The sequence below is a fragment of the Cinclus cinclus genome, chromosome 7, assembly GCF_963662255.1.
Source record: "Cinclus cinclus chromosome 7, bCinCin1.1, whole genome shotgun sequence".
NCBI lineage: Eukaryota > Metazoa > Chordata > Aves > Passeriformes > Cinclidae > Cinclus > Cinclus cinclus.
This window is the reverse complement of record NC_085052.1, coordinates 14102921-14122862: the sequence shown is the minus strand read 5'-3', so window position 1 is coordinate 14122862 and position 19942 is coordinate 14102921. Positions and strand designations below refer to the sequence as shown.

The following is a 19942-nucleotide window of genomic DNA, read 5'->3' as shown; positions in this document are numbered from 1 at the left end:
TACTCCAGCTAGCTGGTCCAGGCTGCCTGGGTGGTTCAGCCCTGCTGGGGGCTCATCCTTTCTCGCCTGGGAATGGGGCTCTGCAAAAGTCCTGCAGGGAGGGGCGGCACGAGCGGGCGGACAGGGAGCGAGCGAGTGCAGACCTCCTGCTGCTGGACACGAGCCTCACGGCAGGAGACCCCCATGCTGCAGACCTGGAAAACAAGCACAGCCTGGTGCAGGTGGCCAGAGCTTGCCTGACCTGCTGCTGCTCAAGCCTGCAGCACTTTTCCTAGCCAGGTTCAGGGGTATAGTGGTGCAGACGCAGGTTTCTAGTGAAAACATGAGCCAAGGTCTCACTTCAGTCTCTGACATCCAGTCTGCTGTTGAGAGCAGACCCTACTCCATATCTCTTGACCCCATTCCAGCCCCCACCAACACACACACCTGCATGGGCTCCAAACCACCCCATTTGGCTTTGCCGCCTGAAGCTTGATTTTACACTATTTGAAATGAATGAACTCCCACTTGCTAGGGGAGCAATGTTGCACCAAGAGGCAGGTTCCTACCTCCAGTCTGCATGGGCCTCCAGCACTGTGCTCTGGCCACACCGCTGCTCAGGTGATTAATGGGGCGAGATTGGAGCTTTCCTCTGGTGACTTCTCACCTTCCGATGATGTCCTTTGCTTGCGCCCACCTGCAGCAGCAAGGGTGCTTAGGGCTGGGGTGCTGGGAGCCAAAGGTGCTCAGGGCAGGGGTGCACAGGGCTGGGCCAGGATGTAGTGGCTGGCTCTGCTTGAGCTAACCCTAGGTGATTTTGCCTGCTGCTGAGTTACTGACAGGGAACTGGGCTGTCCCCTGTTCCATACCAGCCCCATGCAGGGTGTTCCCAGGACGGGGCTGGGGAACAGCTGACTCAGGCAGTGGAGTGCTGAGGCAGAGCTCTCCCCTGGGTGTGCCGTCCCTGGATCAGTTACTCACTGAGGGATCTCAGCAGCCTCTTGCCCAGCGTCTCCTCAGAGCTGCTCAGTGACGAGCTGGTCCCGACATCTCTGCCCGGGGACTCCGCTTCCTGGACGGTCCCGCAGCACTCACTGTCTGCAAAAGCCCAGCGTGGCTGCTGCACCTCTGGGCACCATGGCATTGCCACCCCCGGGGTCAGGTGTGTGTGCCCCCCGGCCAGACTCACTCTGCCGATTGCTGCTCTCCTCGTTGTCAGCCAGCTCCTCCTGGATGAAGGGGATGCCCTCCATGCGCAGGAACACTGACTCGCTGGGACTGCGCAGCCCCTCATTGCGGCTGCCTGCAGGGAGACGGGGCAGGGAGACGCTGTGCCTTGGGCAGAGCGTGGCAGAATGGCAGCAGGTCCAACTGCCAGGGAACCCGGGGGACACAAGTGCAAGGCAATGAGGAATTACATGCCTGCACACTGGCAGCTGTGTGGATGCACAGGTGTATGTACGTGAATGCCTGCACTGTATACGAGCCCACTTGTGTGCAACTGCATCCCAGAGGCGGTGTGTGCATCATGCCAGAGGGTCTCAGCACAGACCCCGTAGTGGACATGCAACATTTGCCTGTGGCAAGGAAGGAACGCTGTTGGGTGACTCACACATGATGCTGTTCTTCTCATTCAGGAGGGTGGCAGGGTCCTCCTTGGGTGTCTGTGGGGTTCCCCGCGCAGTTGAGGCCTTGGTTGAATCCCTGTCGAAGGCCTCCATGTCGGGGGACTGGGGTGAGCTGTCCATCCGGCTGGCCACCAGTGCGTTGTGGTACTGCTGCCGGGTCACCTGGGCACACAGACGTGCACCCACCTCAGTGGGCACCGAGCCCCACCAGGACCTCTCGGAGACTTGGTGGCTCCAAACCTCCAGACAGCGGGAGTAGGTGCAGGACTCCTCAGACCCCACTGGGCACCCACCAGGCTCCTGGGGCACAGTGGGGCAAGAGGACACCTGGACAGGGGTGGGCAGGGTGGGACAGTCCCTGCCAGCCCTGCCCATACCTTGACGAACTGCACGTCGCAGAGGATGTGCACAGAGTAGTCGGGCGTGTAGATGTTGTTGCTGCTGCTGTGGAGCTGTGTGCTGCTGCCTCCATAGTCCTCCCGGTTGGGGGACTCAGAGCGGTTGAGGCCGCTGCAGCGCGACGGTGACCTGTTCACTGCAGGAGGGGACAGCAGACAGGCAAACACTCACTCTCGCTCGTGGTGTTGCTTGGGTTCCCAGTGCCGGTGTAGGGCCAAGGTGGACCAGTCATTTCCAGCAGCTCTTCCCCAGGACACGGGGCCGGCAGAGGCCCCGAGGGGGACCTGCAGCCTGTCCTCCTCAGTGCACACCAGTGTGGAGCCTGTGCCAGGTCAGCTCCACACAAACCGAAGGGACTGGGCAGGACTCTGACCCGGTGCCAGAAGCAGAGGTTAGGGCAGCTGCCTGCCTGTCACGGACAGCTCTCCTGTTAATGCTGGCCCTCCACACTGCTTTTGGCACGACTTGTCCTGGTTGCAGCTGGCAGCCTGTGAGTATTTGCTTAACCTGCCTCAAGGGCATGCTCCTGTTCACCCCAACTATGACAGATCAGGGAGAGAGGCTGCCATGGCAAGCTGGCCTGTCACTCACATTGACTGATGGCCTCTGACACACAGGATGATGGATTTTGTCTAGTCAGTGATTTGTTAGGGAACAAAGGCAGCTTGTTCCTTGCATAGGTGACATTGTGCTGACTTTGCTTGCTGCTATGCCCTTTTGTTACTCAGATCAGCAGAAAGCAAGGGAGGGCAGGGCAGCAGGCATGCAGGGCTGCAGGTCACTGTCACCAAAAGCAGCAAGCCAAACCCCAAGTGCTAAGTGCAGAAAATTACAGGAAGTGCACACCAAAGAAAGCCCGAGATGCCCCATGGCTCCACCTTGTCCCCATCCCATTCTTCCAGGGATTTGCATCGTACTGGTGAGGCTGTGGCAGCACTGCTGTCCCCAGTCTGCCACCAATGCTCCAACCAGTGAGGGGCTGCCCAGGGGTGCCATGGGTACTGCCCAGCATGCAGGGTGGAGGGGGCTTGGGGCACTGTGGACAGGGTACTGGAAAGAGCCTGTCCCATGCAGAGGTCCCTGGCCAAAGCCATGCTCTGTTACCTGGAGAGCCAGCCAGAGAGTCCCCTCTGCTGAAGGCGAAAGTACGGGACACTGAGACAGGCACTGCAGAGAGAGGGAGGGAGAAGGAAGGAGGGGACCCAGGGGAAAGGTGAGGGATGGAGGTGAGGGTGGGTACAGACCAAGAAGAAGAATGAGAAAAAAATCATGTGCCAGCAGTCCTGGGCTGAGCTCCCATTGCTGTCTCCAGCATCCCCTCCCACCCCTTTTTACACCCTCCTGCTTCTGCTCTGGAAAGGTGCTCATCAGTCCTGGGGACAGGGCCACCAGTAGGAACACAGACTTGAGAGTTGCAGATCAGCAGGTTGCTCTGTGATGAGGTAAGGGGAGATGAAGCTGGCAGCGGGGATCTGCTCCTGTCAGGCCTGTCTGCAGAGCCACACAGCTTCCTAGAGACGTGGCATGGGTAGAAAGCATCTTTCCCCCATGGGTTAAGTGCTGGCACTTGGCTCTAGCCTTTTACCAGCCATTGCCAGGATGGGGGACTTTGTGGTCAGCTTATGCTGGGAAATGAGTGGAAGCTAAATCACTGCACTTGGCACCTGGGATGCTTCTGTGTGTGCAGGCACATGGCAGAGAAGGAATTTGCTCTGCAAAAGTTACTGCCCCAGCCCCACTGCTGCAGGCAGGGGCTGACAGAAGCTCTTCAGGGTGATGCGAAGGGATTCAAGTCAGGCTGCCTGCAGCTCCTTGCAAGGTCCTGGGTATCAACAGCTTTCAGCTGATGCCAAGAAGAGCTACCCACTGAGGACTGATCCTTGCAGGATCCGAAGCCAGGACCCTGCTTCTGGGGCTGCCTAACCCATTGCCACAGAGAAGGTAAATCATAGACACTCGCTTTCCATGTTTTATTGCCATGGGTTACAGCAGCAGTGACAATTTCTAGGGCAGGCCATTCCCCCTCCCAGCACTTGCTGCCCTCCACTGGGCCATATCACAGGGGATGGGGGAGCACAGAGAGATCAACACACAGGGTGGGTGGTGCACTCCTTAACACTTGCCAGTCTCTGTTTTCATCACTGCCATTGCCCACCTTGAAAGTAGTGGGAGACGTGAGCCTGCTGGCTGCCATCCTCCAACCATTGCCATGACTTCCCCAGCTGTCAGCCCTCCTGCCCGAGGTGTCCTGCCCTACCTCTGGCGTCTGTGCCCGCAGCACAGCTGCAACACTCTAGGAACTACCTGCTGTCTATGTGATTAATGTTTTAAAATTGCTTCAAACATAAAACCTCCAGGAAATTTGCCCTGCAGTCCCCTTTTCTAATCTCCCTGCTGCTCCCCCAGGAATTCTTGTTCTGTGTCCTCCCCTGAATCAAAACCTTCTGCAAATAAAAAGGACACCAGCACAAAGCGTTGCCTGGAATGACCTTGTTCTGATGGGAGCAAAGGATGAGTTGATAACCACTAGCATTGACTCCATGCTCCCACTGCCTGACCCTCCCACAGTGTTTGTCACCACACAGCACTGATGCCAAAGATCAACTAGTGATAAACCAGTTGCATAACAGTTAATTAATAACAAACTGTTAAATGCTCTAGGTTGATGTCTGAATTCTCAGCAGTGATACTCTACTCACTCTCCTTTCTTCTGGGTTTTCCTTCAAGGAGGAAAGATACCAGCCTACACCACAAGGGAGATGCCCTGTCACCTCTGCCTCTTAACCTGCTTTCTTACTGGCCACGGGTGTGACACAGGTCTGTCCCACTGCAGGCAGGAATGTCTGCATGGCAGAAAACACCTCCTGACAGTGTCAGGAGTGAGCACTGGGAGCAAAGGAGCCCTGAGCAGCAGTGTCCCGGCAGGCGGCACTGCAGACAGTGCATGGCTGCTCTGACACAGCTCCCGCTGCAGATTCTGCCCTGCCTGGCCCAAGACCCGTGGGCAGCACTCACTGCCTGAGCCCCAGTGGGTCCGTGAGGACTGTCACCAAGGATACAGGATATTGGGCCAACTCTGACAGAAAATACTGACGCTTCATCGATTTCCTCTGTCCAAACTGACTGCACTGTGGACACATGGCAAAGCAGGAATGCTCACTGAGGGGTTAATCCATCAGTCCACGAGCCAGCCTTTTGCACAGAGGCAGAGCAAGCAACAGGAAATACGTAAACCCTAGAGCTGCAGAAAGACTGGGACCCACTGGCGTGAACCACCTGCCCCAAGAGACTCCCCCTGTGTTTCTCTTGATGACATTCCTCTTTACATCTCCCCAGATAATTAATTTAGTGGGTCCCAGTTTTGATTAGGCAGGTTGAGCATCTTGTCTTACCATCAGCACTGCAGATCTGACTGCAGCATCTGGGGTTTGGATGAGGACTAGGATTGGGCAGCACCTCAACCTGCTCCTAAGCCATGCAGGACTAAGCATTTGTAGGGGCTATATGCAAAGAAGGGGGTACTCTCAGTCTCCCCTAATCAGAGCTCCCTCTTAACTCCTGCAGGCAGGACATCTGCTTCTTAACCCATCAGCTCTGCAGGCAGGGAATTTATTGGCACTTGACCAATTTCCTACCACTACGTGCAAATAGCTCACAGGTACATCGACCCATCTTGCAATTCCCAAGATGCCCAATGTAGGGCCCATGTTCAGGTTGTGTCCTGAGCCTCAGGAAGGCAAATGGGTCTAGAGGTGTTATGCTGAGACCTAAAATAACACCTACCTGTGGGCACTGCCCCTTGCAGCAGCAGCCATGCTGGGACCCACCAATACCGACCCAGCACGTGGGTCTTCAAAAGGACATCAAAGAGACCTCAAAGGGATCTCCAAGTCACTCTGTGGGGACTTTGCTGCATCAGCCCCTCAGCACATTGTTTCTCTACCTTGGCATGGAGTCTGAGCCATTTTGCATGGGGAGAAAAGCCATCACTCCTCCAGGCAGTCAGGGTTGCAGAGAGGTTTTAGGGCCTCAGCCTATCCCAAAATACTTACGTAGGAAGGAGGATCCTGCCAGGCTTCCCATTTTTCGCACATCATTTTCTGAAACAACAGTTGGAGGTGTGGGAATAGCAGAGGAACGCTCCTGCCTCACACCCCAAAGCAGGGCCATCCCACCCTATGGCCAGCCCCTTCTCCTGGCACCAGCTGGTTTAGCCTCCATGGATGCTGCTGAAGCAAAGGCAGGGCCAGAGGGAGCCCACAGAGGCCTCACCTGAGGAGACGACAGCCATGATGGCAGGGACACCATAGTAGGTGAACGCCCCATTCTCAAACCGCAGCCCTTCCTTGCCGACCTCCACCTGCACCTTCCCCTGGAAGGAGGAGGAAAACCCTGTCGGACAGGCACCCCGTGCTCCTGACCCCCCCAGGGCTGCAGGGACCCCTGCCATCCCATACAAGAGGATGGGCAACTTAGCTGACAGAAGCAGCCTAGAACAAGGTGGCAAGAAGAAGACAGGACCACCCTGCCCTGCCACCCTCTGCTTGCTGCTGCCCCAGGCACCTGCAAGATGAGGACAAAGTAGTCGACAGGACGGTTGCGCTGGTAGAGGTAATGCTCCGCTGCCTTCTTGTTCTTTCGGTCATACTTGAGCTCCTGGATGACATTGGGGTGTTTCAAGAGGCGCAGCAGGATCTTCTCAGAGAGGTAGGGGGACTTGAAAGGCTCCACTTCTAGAAGGGAGGCAACACGTGTTACACATGCTATGCTCAGCAGGTCTGGGACTGCCACAAGCCCCTCATCCTCTGAGCTGCATGGCCCTGCTCCTGCAGCCTAAGCACCCACTGCCAAGAGGGGAGCCAAATGCAGATCTGCAACGGTAGGGCATGGGAATGTCCAGATTGTAGGTCCAGGCAGGTGGAAATTGCTCAGTGGGGGGGAGCCCAACCCAGGAATGGCTTTAGGCTGTGGCTGTGGGGCTGGTGTTGCAGGGCTTGCACAAGGGCAAGTGTACCTGTTGCCATGAACCGGTGGGTAGCCAGGAGGAGCTGCGGGGAGATCTTCACCTTCATCTCACTTTCTGAGAGCCTGAAGATGGAGAAATCCTGGGGCTTGCGTCCCCGGTGGGGAACCCGCTCCTTCTTCCGATTGTCAGCTGCAGGCAGAGCAGAGCGGTCACTCGCCTGCAGCAGTCACAAAGCTGCTGCAGCTGCAGGTCCTCATGTCGCATGCACACATATGGACAGGCACATTTTGCTGCACCCTATGGCAGGGCTGCTGTGGAGCAGCAGATGGAGCAGTGGGGCACATAAAACCTGCTGTGCATCCAGCCTTGGGAGCAGCTCCTGGGGCAGGGAGCAGGATCATGAAACACACTTATTCCCCACTTATGTCCTGGCTGGATGCATCACCCAGAGTTGCAAACGAGCTTGGGAACCACCCATTTCATGCCCAACATGTTCCTAGGTCAGGCCCTGCCCAGCCACCCACTGCTGATGCTGGTACTTCTCCATCTTGAGCATTCAAGACTCCCTGACACTTCACCAGCATCTCCCCATCATTCTTATCTTTCCCATCATGACAGCAAATTACTCTGGGGAAGGACCACAATTTGCTCTGGCCTGTATCCTACCCACGTCTGTCTGTCTGTGCAGGCTCCCACCCTGGCTCCTGCAACTGCAGTAGCTGCTCTGGGACACTAACTGTACAGATCCGTCTCATCCAGGATCTCGGACTTGATGATCTCCTCAATGACATCTTCCAGGGTGACAATGCCCATCACCTCGTAGAACGGGTCACCTTCCCCTTCATTGTTCACCCGCTGCACGATGGCCAGGTGGGACTTTCCTGCAGGGGGAAAGCAGAGTGCCAGTGAGACACTTGCCCCAGTGATCCCAAGAGGGGTCCTTAGCATGGTGGGCAGGCAGGTGGGCAGGGTTTGGTGTGAGGCACAGATCACAGCAGACACTGTCACCCGAACCCACCCTACTTGTGCTAGTCCAAGATGGGCTGGACATGCAGCCCAGCCTAATAGGGCAGCTACTGTCCAGACTGATCTATAGATGTAGGCTCTTTTTGGGGGCCACCTTACTCCATTTACTTCTCTTTAAGCTGTGAGTCACTCTGTTCAGCTCTTTGAAAACCTCCTGTGCAGGAATGAAATGTACATTATACCAGCTCTTCCTTACCCTCAGCTTCATTGGCATGAAACAACTCTTAACAGAGCAATGAGACAATGTTCTCCAACACAGAAATGTGAATGTGTCCTTGGCTCTACTGATTTCCCATATCTTCCTGGTGTTTTCTTATTCTGTTGCTAATTATCTTTCCTATTAAATTGCCAGGAACACCTCCCCCTCATATTTCCATCCATCACTGTGTAGATCAATACTACGGTTTTTCTTAAAATATGGGCAAAGCCTCCATCTCCTTGAAACAGCAGCTGTTTTTTATGCAGAAACATGCATGCTTGTTTGCAGCTTTCAGCCCAGCTCCTGTACAACTCTTGGGTGAACCATCTGGATGCAGACACTGAACACTTTTCTAGCCATCGGCTTGCACCTGAAATTCTTCTCCAAGCCCTGCCCTTGACAGGATCTTCTCTATGTTACATAAAACAAGCAGAGTGTGACCAGGACCTTCGGCTTGAATTATGCTAACTCCTGATTGGAAGTTCCAGTGCTCCTGGATCACAGTTTCAGTTTCCTCACTTGTCCCTTGTAAACTGGCAGCTCTGCTGACACATTCTCAAGTTTCTTGGTTTTGGCATACTTGAAACATTTCTATTTGTTTTTGCATGTCCAGCTCTCCATAAGCTGTTTTGACTTTTTAAACATCTCCCTTCCTTTACTGGCTGTTCTGATTCATGGTCCTGCTCAGCATCTTGACCAGAAACCAACTTCCAAGCCACAAACAACTTCTAGGTTTCTAGATCCATGTTCTTGGGACCTGCCAATGGACAGCACTGGGTTTTTTACTGCCTATGTGGCTCCCACGCTGCTCAGCAGTGCACACGGATTCAGAACCTCTAGTTTTACTTAAAAGCACCCTCAATGGTACCACAGCCTAAAACTTCTGCTCTTTCTGTTTGCTCTGGATCCCTGGGGTCTCCTGTTGCAATGCCTGCACAAACCCAAAAGTACTCCAGTGACCTCTGGAAAGCTGCTAACACCTTATTTTCCCCAGAGCCTTGGAGCTGAGCTCCTCAAGCAGCAGTGGTCACCCAAAATGGGGGCAGGTCCCCCTGCCATGCACTTGCCTCTGCATCCACTTCTCCCATAAACCCATCCCAACAAGCTCTCCTGCTGCTCCTGACAAGGGATGTGAGCAGTTTTCATGCATAAAGATGTGACAGGGTGGGCTCCTGCCTGATGCACAGCTCCTTCTATACGCAAAGTGCCTCCTGGCTTGTCCCTGCAGAGGTGCAGGGACAAGCACACCCAGAGCCTGGCAGTCCAACAAACACATCTTGCTGGGGATCATGAGACCTTCAAATAACCCTGCCCTGGATCTGAGACGAGCAGATGACATTTCTCAGCCGAAGATCAGCACTATGCATTTCTCACAGCAAATCTTGGGCATTTTCCACAGTAAAAATTCCCTCCTTCTCATACCAAGCTTTTATTGCAAGATTTCAGAGAGCAACTCACTGCCTCCCACGCCTACAGATTTAGAAATGAGAACATAACATTGCAGCAAGTAGTACTGAGATGCACTTCAAAAAACCAAATCAATAGCCCTGAGACACTGAAAATTCAGCATGTTCTTTGGACTGGGCTATTTCACTCCTTTCATACATAGGTTTGTGCATCTTTTCTGTTCAGTGGGTAATAAAGCAACACAGCACTTAGAAAAAAGCAGAGGAGTTGGCTGCAACACAGCAGCAACAGCTATGTTTCATCTTAGCAAAGTCCAGCTTTTGAAAATGTCTCCTTTGCCAAACTCTGCTCCCAAATACTGGGGCCATCTGGTCTCCTACAAGTCCTCGGGTGAGCAAGGAGAGGGAAAAAGTTATTTCTTTTGGCTGAGAGCTTGTTGTTAATGACATTTACATGCAACCCAAAACCACCAAGTCCTTACAAAAAGCTTAGGTGCTACTTAAAGGCAGTCAGAGAGTGATGGAGACAATTCTTTTTTTGGCCAAACACCTACATCGACACTGCAATTTACACTAGAAATGTGATTCAAGCTCCATGTTCACGTAGCTGCAAATGAGATTATTTAGAAATAACCCTGCACCATTAGCCTGGAAGGAGACCCATGGCTTCACTGTGCTGGGGGCAGAGCCAGTAGGGCTTTTAGAGCACTCCAGAGTTCTTTATTTTCACAGAAAATAAACACTTGTATTCACACTCCAAACCCTCAGGTTCACGTTTCCAGGCTAATACCCATGTTAGAAATGGAGCAGGTACCCAACAATGGAAAATTGTTGCAGTTCAGTGCAGTTGCTGCTGCCCATACCGAGAGAGCTGATCCCAGCCCATGCCTGGCCTGCTGGTATCCATGTCACAAAAAAGCCAGCCCCAGTCCTTTAAGTGAGTACTGCTCGCAGCTGCTCCCCTCTGGGAGAGGACTGACATGCTCCAATTTCCCACCTGAGGGACATGAGATCATTTGCAAAGTTATGCCCCACCTCCCTGACCTGACTTGGTCCTGTATCTCCTCCCACCAGCTTTTTCACAGACCCCATAAATTTTGGTGGGGGTTCTGCAGGTGCCTTGGCTGTATGGTCATGGCTTGTTCCCACTTGGGTAATGCTGCCAAGCTCAGCTATATCCCTCTGCCCCCTGGGAGCTGCTGCATTTGCACAGGAGGAAAAGCCATGGCCTTTAGAGCATGTGCAAGACTCTGGGCAATGAGATGGAAGCAATGTCTAAGGGAGGGTTGCATAGGGACAGACCCGGGGATGCCAGAGGTGTCACATCTGCCTCTGCAGCCGTTATCTAGCAGGTCAGCCTCAGTGGGAGGACAACAGAGGGAGGTAAATCATTTAAACAACCCCCCAAACTTGATCTAAAACAGCTTTAAGATCTGTAAAACTGATTCCAAAAAAACATGCTCTTGTAACCACTGCTTGATAGCTCAAATGAGATGAATTATGAGGGTGAGCTGCTTCCCCACTAGCAAGCTGTCACATGTGAACTTTACAGGGCTATCACTGATGCAGGAAAGCACAGTGAAACACTTGAGAATCAAAGCCTTGGTTTGGCAAATGCTAGAACAAATGGGCAATTAACTTTCCTTGTGTGAGCAGCTCTGCCGGGCTCCACAGGACTGCTCTCGCACAGGAAGTCTATAGGTGATTAAGTGTCTGCTCAGCATGGGATACAACTGCACTAAATTCTTTATGAGCTACATGAAATCTGCTCTTTTCAAACAACAGCTTCAGTGAAAAGTTAATGCCTCAAAATGCTAAATTACAGAGCTAATATAAACAGCTGAGAGCTTCCAGATGGAGCAAGCATCTGAACAGATATCCACAGCTTTTATGCCCATTTTTAGGAGCCTTGTTTTTCATAGGCACCTAAATGACCTTGGGTTCATAGATCCACCTCAAAGCACCTTCTCCAGTGAGGGAATGAGGTCTGAACACATGTAAATGCCTTGACTTCTGGGAAAGAAAGTGCTGTTTGGTTCAAATATAGCCCAGACTACTTCTTTATCATTTTTATATAGGTACCCTGGCAGAGGAATGTTAAACATGCTTTACCCTTGTCTCTTGTTCCCCAAGATGAACATCTTAAGCATGAAATCCATTTTCATAAATTTTTTTTTTAAGATCTGAAGTTGTTATTAGGAGATCAAAGGTACAAACCTGTGCCTGAATGATTTACAGCTACAAAATGGAAGGGGGGCGGGGGGGGGGGGGGGAAGAGAGAAAGGGCAATTTTTAAATAAGGTTGATTTGTGAAACAACCATGATGTAACTGAAATCTATTTTCTGTGGGCTTTTCTTCAGAGCTCTTCACAGGGGCTGCCAGTATCTCTGTGCCCTCTTGTTGACCTGCATCTGAAGAAAGTGGGGACCCTGATTTGAAAACCTTGAACTGGAAATGTGTGTGAATGTGATCCTGTGTTACCACAACTCTGCACCATGGGTGAAAGCACACACTGTGTCTAGGGGAAATGCATATCTAAGCAGGGGGGCTGCAGGGTCACCCAGCTCTATAAGAATAAGAGCTACATAAAGGAAAAACTGTAAATCCTAACCTAAACCCAACCTTTCTTTGAGACAAAAACTTGACCTGCTTACATCTGTCTGTAGCCTGACATTCTCTTTTTGTGCTTTTCGTAATCCCAAGGAAAACTGTAAAAAAGATGGAATATTTGGAATAGTTGATCAATTACCATTGTAGATCAGGAGGGTAAGGAGAAGATTAGAGGGAACATGGAACCTCATCTTCCCTCTGTTATGCAGCAGGATCCTGACCTCTTGAGTACCCAACAGCTTAGTATGAAGGTGCCTTTGACAGCTCTGAAGAGGGAAGTGGGTGGCAGGGTGCCCTCTTCCCCCAAAGACTTGTCTCTCTTCTTGCTTTGCTGAATGCCTGCCCAGAGCAGGCCTGATTCTGCGATTATTGGGGTGGAGTAGAGCAGTCCAGGGTTTACACAGTAAGATTTAGCACAGTTTAGTGGGAAAAGCACAGTAGTGTTTCAGGCAGAACTGCAGCATGAGGCACTGAGGCCATTTTTTGTGTCAGCAACTCACTTGCTCTCAGCCTGGCAATCACATTCCAGGGGACACATAGGTGATAGTTTCTGGATAAAACTGGCTCCTTAAGCCATACAACTGCCTTGGGAGGTCATGGCTTCAGCTCATCAAGATGCCCAGCAGAGTGATTATAACACTTGCAGAAATCTCTTGAAAGCTGAGTTAAATCTGAAGCAACACTGTGTGCTTACAATGCCTGTGGGATCAGAAAGATGGTACATCTGAAAAGAAGAAAAAAGCATCTGAAATGGTATTGACCCCAACTCCTGGCAAATGTAAGCACTTTTTCCATCTACATTCAATTTGCATTAGTCTAATAGAGGCCGTGGAGCATTTTGAAATGTAGCAACAGACCCTAGGGCAGAGCCGTCCTCCACAGGACAGGCTGTTTTCCCTGCTAAACTTGAAAGTTTGGGGTTTGGAGGATTTATTTTTAGTAACTCTTAAAAGATGCCAAGCCACAGAAGGCTAATTTAAGTTGCAGCTCAGCCTCTGCCCTGCTGCAGGAAAATGAACATTAAGAGCAAATTTCTACTGCTCCTCTGACAGAGGAAAGTTACTTGCTGAAAGGTGCCAGTTCTGTACATAGACTGCTCCAGGAAATCAGTCAACAAAACCCAAAAACAACTTGAGGAAGGGACAAGACTGTGACTTCCCAGAGGCACTACAAAACAAGGAGGTGGACCTCACAGACGAGGTTCACATGAGGAGTTACATCACTGGACTGGAGCTGCAACATGCATTATCTTCAAGAAAGGAGGAGAAACAGATTGTATCACCCACAACATTTCACACTGAATAAATGCATAAACCCTTCCTCATAGCTCCACATTCCCTAGGTAAAGTTTATCCTACAGAAAGCTCATCTCCTCCCAACATAGCTTTAGCTTACTAAATATGCTGCAATTATTTTTTTGGTTTATTAGGTATTTTCTCCTGGGATCCCAGAATAAAGCCAGGTACTCCAAGGTGTACCAACACAAATTGCCAAGAGATTGCCTCCCATTTTTTTCATTCCTTCAGTATTTTCGTCTTCCTTCACCAGGCTGCAGGTGGTAAAATTATTGTACTGGTATGTATTTTCTTCTTTCTATTGAAGAGGGGACACATTTTGTGCAGGGTCCTTCACTTAGCACTTCTCAGTTAATGATGCACAATAACTTATGTCTTCGACAAAAGACTGGGTCTAGTTTCCCTGAAAAGATGGCAAATTGGGTGTCCAGCCCACATTATTCCTGTGTTCTTTTTGCTGAGTTTGGTGAGAAGATGAAGTCAAAACCATATTGCAGCACAAGTATTTCCTTCCTTCAGCTGAACCCGTCTCACGCTGCTGTAATGTTGTTTTTCTATATGTTTTTTGCAGCTGCCCTCCTCATTTGGGCAGTGGGTTGAAGTCTACATTATTCTCTTGCAGGCCATACTGCCCCTCCAGTGCTGTTTGGAGTCTTCTCTGGGATTTTCCCAGTTCCATCCGAACCCTCAATTTAACCACCTCTCTGCAAGAGTCAGTACTGAAAGAGAAATCAGTCAATGGCTGCAGCAGCAGGGTTGTGAAAAGGCAGAGGTGAGGAATTTGACCAGTTCTGCCGTGATGGAGCAGGGGCCAGGTTTTGTTAACCACAAGCTCACAGCTGGTCTTGGGTGCCATAACCACACTGGACCAGTGGCTCCCTTGGCGCTACTGAGTGTGTGCTACTATTTCATACAGTTTAAATGTTAAATGAAATGGAAAGCTGATGCTACAGGTCTGAGGAAGGTAATCCCTTCCATACAAGGTCCTGCTGGGGGGAGAGGCAGTTTGTGACACATCTGTGGATTAAAATCAATGTAAACACCAATGCATCTTAATAGAACTGCACTCAAACAAGGTTAGTGTGAGCATATCTAGAAACAAAGGAAGGAAAGCTTCCTTCAAACCCTGCTATATGAAGACCAAAGGGGAAAAAAGGCTGATTATCTTCATAGCTGGGACAGAACAGCAAGAGAAAAGAAATACCTCAGGTGAACAAGGATAACAGTAAGATACCAGTGAGTAGGAGACAGAAAATGAAAGTGCTGTTGGAGGTTTGAGTAAGAGTCCTAAATTGCTGTATTTAATAATCCTGCAACATTTTCAGTAAGAAAGAACAAATATTTGTGTACTGTGGCAAGCAGCTCTGGCAGTGAAATTGTGTTACTTATATATTATGCAAAAAAAATGACATTATGGGTAGAGTGGATGTGGCAAAACATTAATCATTATTGAAACAGATCAGAAGTACACATTGTTATCCAGGAAAGAAGGATATAAAATGTTATAGGTATTTTGAATAAACATTAGAATAACAAAAATAAATAAAAGACAAAAAATTGTTTGAGTTAATAATGAGAAAAGGAGAGAAAAACTAGCTTTTCTAAAGGTTTGTGAGGGACATAAGGACCTGGAGCTGGTTATTAATGCCCATCCTTACCAGAGAATTTAATTTCCTAGAAAGAGGCTGGACTTTATCAGTGGGACCATTTGCTGTCCTGCAGGCACCTTGGATGTGTGAAGTGATGAATGCCTTCATTAAACACTCGCTGAGCCAACAAGCAATCAGCCTACTTTCTAATTAGTGAAGGTGTCTCAGAAGACCTGGCCATGGAAAGTAACCTTGATTGGATCAAACAAGATATTTCAGCATAATTCAAACGGACACAGAAAAGGAGACAGTGATAAAGATTCTTAATTACAAACGGGAAATCTTTATTTTAGGAATTAAATGGTCAAGTGAACAAGGGGTGATGCAGCAGTGGATGGGGCTGAAGGAAGCTGGGAGCTAACATCTGTCACAGTGTGGGAGTCAGCATGTATTTGGAACTGGAAAAATAGAGTTTAGGAGGGTTCAGGGCTGGGCTGGGGGTAACTATTTGCAAATTCAGGGTGCTGGAGGTGACCAAATGCCTACAAATAGAGGAAAGATGAATCAGAAGAACACATAGATTCTTGGGAAGAAGAGCATTTGGGGGAAGAGCTGGAATTGCTAAACACCATGCACAGTCACATACAAAGACCAAAAGCAAGGCTCTTCAGCTATGTAGTTTAGAAAAGACAAGGAAAAGTGAAGTGAGAACAGGAAAAGGGTTTAGGAAGAGCTCTAAATAGGGGCTGTAGCAAAATATCCCGGAAGGCCACAACAGCAGACAGATATAAAGGAAGAAGAACCTGAAGTGATATGCCAAGAGTTTGGATAACCTTCATCTTGAGATGAAGACCAGCATACGAAAGTGCAGGGCAGGTAGCAAGGTTTGTTACCATTCCCATGAGCTCAGGGAGCAGCACACACCAAACAGCTCTGTTTAAGGAGGGCAGAGAGGACAGCAAGCAAAGGGCAGGGAACTAAGCAATCACGAGTCCCTTTTTATAGGTCTATTGATCCATAGGGCTGTAGAAGGAATTTGGAAGGGGAAGTGTATCAAAGGAAATCAGATAAATTGCAGGAGAGCATGACCAAGGGATGGTGTGCCAAAATCATCTGGCATCTCTGTACAAGAGAGAGGCAGAAGAGACCTCAGGTGAACTTCAGTGCTATTGCAGGGAAGTCAGGAAGGAACTGCGAAGCACATAAGGAATAAGGAAGACGAGACAACTGGCATGGGAGAAAGGGGGTGGGCATGGACTACTGCAGCTCACCAAGGTTGAACACAGAGAACAATCTCAATGCTTTTGCTAACGGTCTTGTATAAAATCCAGGAATTTTCTGATTTTCTCCATTAGGAGTCTCCAGTCCTGCTGAGGGGCAGAGAGGGTAGGTGGTGGCGCACAGAACTCCTCTGCCTGTGATCCTAAGTGGTAGTGGGAGCACAGCTGAGTATCTCTGGAGAAGATGCTGACCTGCATCTTCTGATGAGCACATTCCTGGCACACTGAGAAATCTCCCATCCTCTCCTCCTCTCACCTCTAAAAGGAAGCAGGAGATGCTGCACAGAGAGGATTTCTCTGTATCTGGAATGGACCAGGTTGGCCTTTCTCACATGATCAGCTCTGCCTGCGGCAGAGCGGTGCCAGGCAGCCCAGGAGCCAAGCACTGCCCTCATGCATTACATAATGCAGCCTGTCACTGCTGCAGCTATTGCTTAGACTCACTCACCACAGTATGACGTAGCAAGTAACACGCGGCAAAACACAATTCCCAGTGGGAGGGAAAAACATGCTGTGTGTATTCTCAAGGTATGGTTAATGAAATACAGCTCTCAGCATCTCTCGGGCTGCTGGCAGCTGCTGCATTATGAATACTGTCACAGCTGCAAAAAAAAAGTACAGCTCTTTCTAAGGGCTTAATCTTTTCTTCTTCCTTTAAACCATTTGCATAGAAACACTTTATAGAGCTCCTTCTCAATGCTAAGCTGAAAATGTGAAAGCTAAGTAATGAGAAGCGGCGTCCTACCACAAACTCCTTGGCACAGAACAGAGCAGTGAATGCTGTCTGGGCCATGGTGCGAGGCAGGTACCATGCCCATGCTGCCAGGTCAGGGCAGACACACCAGCCCCTGGGAGACAGGCTCATCTGCTGAGCCAGCAACCTGTGAGGCCAAAGGCTCTTGCAGTCTTTATAACATCACAGGTACACCACGGACTGCTGGTGCTCAATCCACCCAGGGACGTTCCATCAGGTGACACCAGGGTCATCGACACAACAGCACATGCAGGGACCAATTCCCCCCAGCATCCCTGGTACCTGCCACATCCTGCCAGGAGGCCGTGCGGGGCTGCCCGTGGGGGCTGCTGACCTGGAAATCATTGGGGGTGCAGAGGGGCGCAGGGGAAGCCCGAGGGGGTGGGGAGGGTGGCCTGGCGTCCTCACCCTTCTTGAACTCCTCAAGCAGCGTGTCGAGGCGTGTGTCATTGAAGACGCAGTGGAGCGGGCGGCGGTAGAAGCGGGTGACAGTCTGCAGGGGAGTGCAGTCATCAGGGTCGACAAAGGCCAGGTCTTTGACAAAGAGCAGGTCGACAATGTTGTCTCGCCGGTCACCCTCATAGACCGGGATGCGGGTGTAGCCAGATCGGAGGATCTCAGAGACGGTGGCGAAGTCCAGCACAGCATCGGCCCGGAGCATGAAGCAGTCGGCCAGCGGTGTCAGCACATCTTCCACCACCTTGGTGCGCAGCTCCAGCGCGCCCTGCACCATGGCCAGCTCCTCCCGCACCAGGTCGCCGTGGGGGCCAGCGGCGCGCAGCGTCTCCAGCAGCCGCTCCCGCGTAGAGAAGACGCTGAGCTCCTGCCTCAGCGCCCAGTCCAGCAACCGGCTGAGCGGGTAGCAGAGGGGGAAGGTGGCCAGCATCAGCAGCCGGGTGAGGCAGAGCGTGCGGGAGGCGATGGCCAGCCCGTGCCGCGAGCACACCGAGTAGGGCAGCACCTCGCCGCCCAGGAAGACGGCGGCGGTGCACAAGAGCACCGGCAGCCAGGGCGCTCCCCGCGTCCCGCCGGCCGCCGCCGCCGGCCCGCCGCCGGGCAGGGAGGCGCAGAGCCAGCCGGCCAGCGCCGCGTTGGCCCCCGCCTGCCCCAGCAGAAGCGTGCACAGCAGGTAGGTGCCGCCGCCGCCGCGCACCGCCTGCACCCGCCGCGCCTGCTCCCGCTCGGCGGCCGAGCCGCTGTTGCGCAGGACGCGGAGCTCCAGCGGGTCCAGCGACAGCAGCGAGAGGCGCAGCCCGCTGAACAGCGCCGACAGCCCCAGAAGCAGAAGGGCGCCCAGCGCCCGCAGCCAGCCCGCCTCCGGCAGCGGCAGCAGCCAAGTGCCGAGCGGCGGGGCGGCCGGCTGCACCCGCAGCAAGAAGCCTCCCGCCGCACCGTGGTGCGCCCAGGCCCGCCCGTCCCAGGCGCACAGCGAGAAGAGCCGCCCGCCCGGCGCCGCCGCCGCCTCGCCCTTGCGCGGCTCCCGCACCCGCACCTCGGCCAGCGCCGAGCCCGCCGCGCCGCCCGAGCGCAGCGGCCCCACCACCTCCACGTCCGAGGCCCAGGCGCTGCGCTCCCGGCACCGCTCCGCCGGGCCCCGCGTCGCCGTGCTCCCCGCCGCCGCCTCTTCGATGAAGACCAGCCGCGGCTCCCGCTCCCCCGCCGGCCCGCGGCTGCCGTTGCCCTCGGGCGGCGGCTGGAAGTAGAGGCGCAGGAGGAAGCGGCTGCCCTCCGCCGCCTGCACCGCGCCGCCCTCCAGAGACACCCGGCCCGGCGTCGTGTCCTCGGGCCGCAGTCCCAGCAGCCAGGCGGCTCCGGCCGGCGGCCGCGGCGACAGCGAGAAGAAGAGCAGCAGCACGGCGCCCCGGCTCCGGCCCCAGCTGCCGCCGCGGCCCGGACCCGCCGCCGCCGCCGCCATGCCGCTGTGCCGGCACCGCAGCGCCCGCCCGCCGCCCCGGGACTGCAGCGGGGAGCCGGCACGGCACGGCACGGCACGGCACGGCACGGCACTGCACGGCGGCACACGTGGGCCGGGGGGCGGGCGGCCGCCGCGCCACGTGCGACCGGGAGCCTGCCTGCGGCGCCCCGGCGGGAGGGGCCGGCGGAGCGGGGCCGCCAACCGGGACGCTACGCAAGGACCGAGGAGTTCGCCCGCCCGCCCCGCACGGGAGCATCCCCGCGGCGGGCGGCACCGCGCGCTCTCTCCCCACCCGGAGCGATGCTGGCGGGTTTATGCCGGAGCACACCGGCGGTGATCCGGGACAGCCCCCAGCCCCGGCAGCCAGAGTGGGCTGCGGGCCCGAGCAGCGAGCTCTGCCCCAAGCACCCGCGACCGCGCTGGCTGCCGGTGCCAGCCCAGGGACACTGCCTGTGGGCTGTGGTACGGGGGCTGTGCCTTCCCTGCACTGTGCCATGTGCTGAGAGGCTTCTGCCTGCAGTCTCTGGAGCTTGAATTTGCATTCAGCCTCTCTCAGTTATCTGTTCACGCCCTACTCTTCAGCTTTTCAGTTCAAATTAATTTCTCTCCGTGGGGGTGACTTTTTTGGGGTTTGTTTGGGCTTTTTAAAATGGGGGCTTTTTAAAGTCATTAGATTTGCAGTCTTTCTAGGAAACAAATGTACGACACTGTAGCCACATTTATTCTCATGTCTAGACCTGATGGGGAATGCTGCTAGGGTTTATCAGCTTCAGAAGTATGTGCTCAAGAATGCACTTAGGGACTCTTTAAACTTCTGTGTCTTCCCTGGACCAGCGTTCACGACAAACTTGAAACGAGGCCGGGGAACTGGAAAGCACTTGCTTACAACTGCAAC

At 52.9% G+C, this 19942-nt stretch overlaps 1 protein-coding gene across 1 annotated transcript; it reads right to left on the bottom strand.

Annotated features, from left to right (window-relative positions):
* Window positions 1-596: 596 nt before the first annotated feature.
* Window positions 597-19047, bottom strand: CNNM1 (cyclin and CBS domain divalent metal cation transport mediator 1). The gene is made up of 12 exons (XM_062496884.1): window positions 17541-19047; window positions 7710-7853; window positions 7021-7161; window positions 6570-6739; window positions 6279-6378; window positions 6059-6106; window positions 3111-3173; window positions 1985-2142; window positions 1594-1769; window positions 1169-1278; window positions 961-1077; window positions 597-676 (listed from the first exon to the last, which is right to left on the bottom strand). The coding sequence occupies exons 1-12, from the start codon at window positions 19045-19047 to the stop codon at window positions 597-599; spliced, it is 2814 nt and encodes a 937-aa protein (XP_062352868.1).
* Between the last annotated feature and the right edge of the window lie 895 nt (window positions 19048-19942).

Bases quoted from the DNA above. Each gene is read 5' to 3' on its own strand.
- CNNM1 (XM_062496884.1), bottom strand. From the start codon at position 19,047: ATGGCGGCGGCGGCGGCGGGTCCGGGCCGCGGCGGCAGCTGGGGCCGG. The intron at 7,162-7,709 runs GTTAGTGTCCCA...CTCTGCCTGCAG, and splicing joins GGATGAGACGGATCTGTACA to CTGACAATCGGAAGAAGGAG. The intron at 1,078-1,168 runs GTGAGTCTGGCC...GGGCTTTTGCAG, and splicing joins GGAGAGCAGCAATCGGCAGA to ACAGTGAGTGCTGCGGGACC.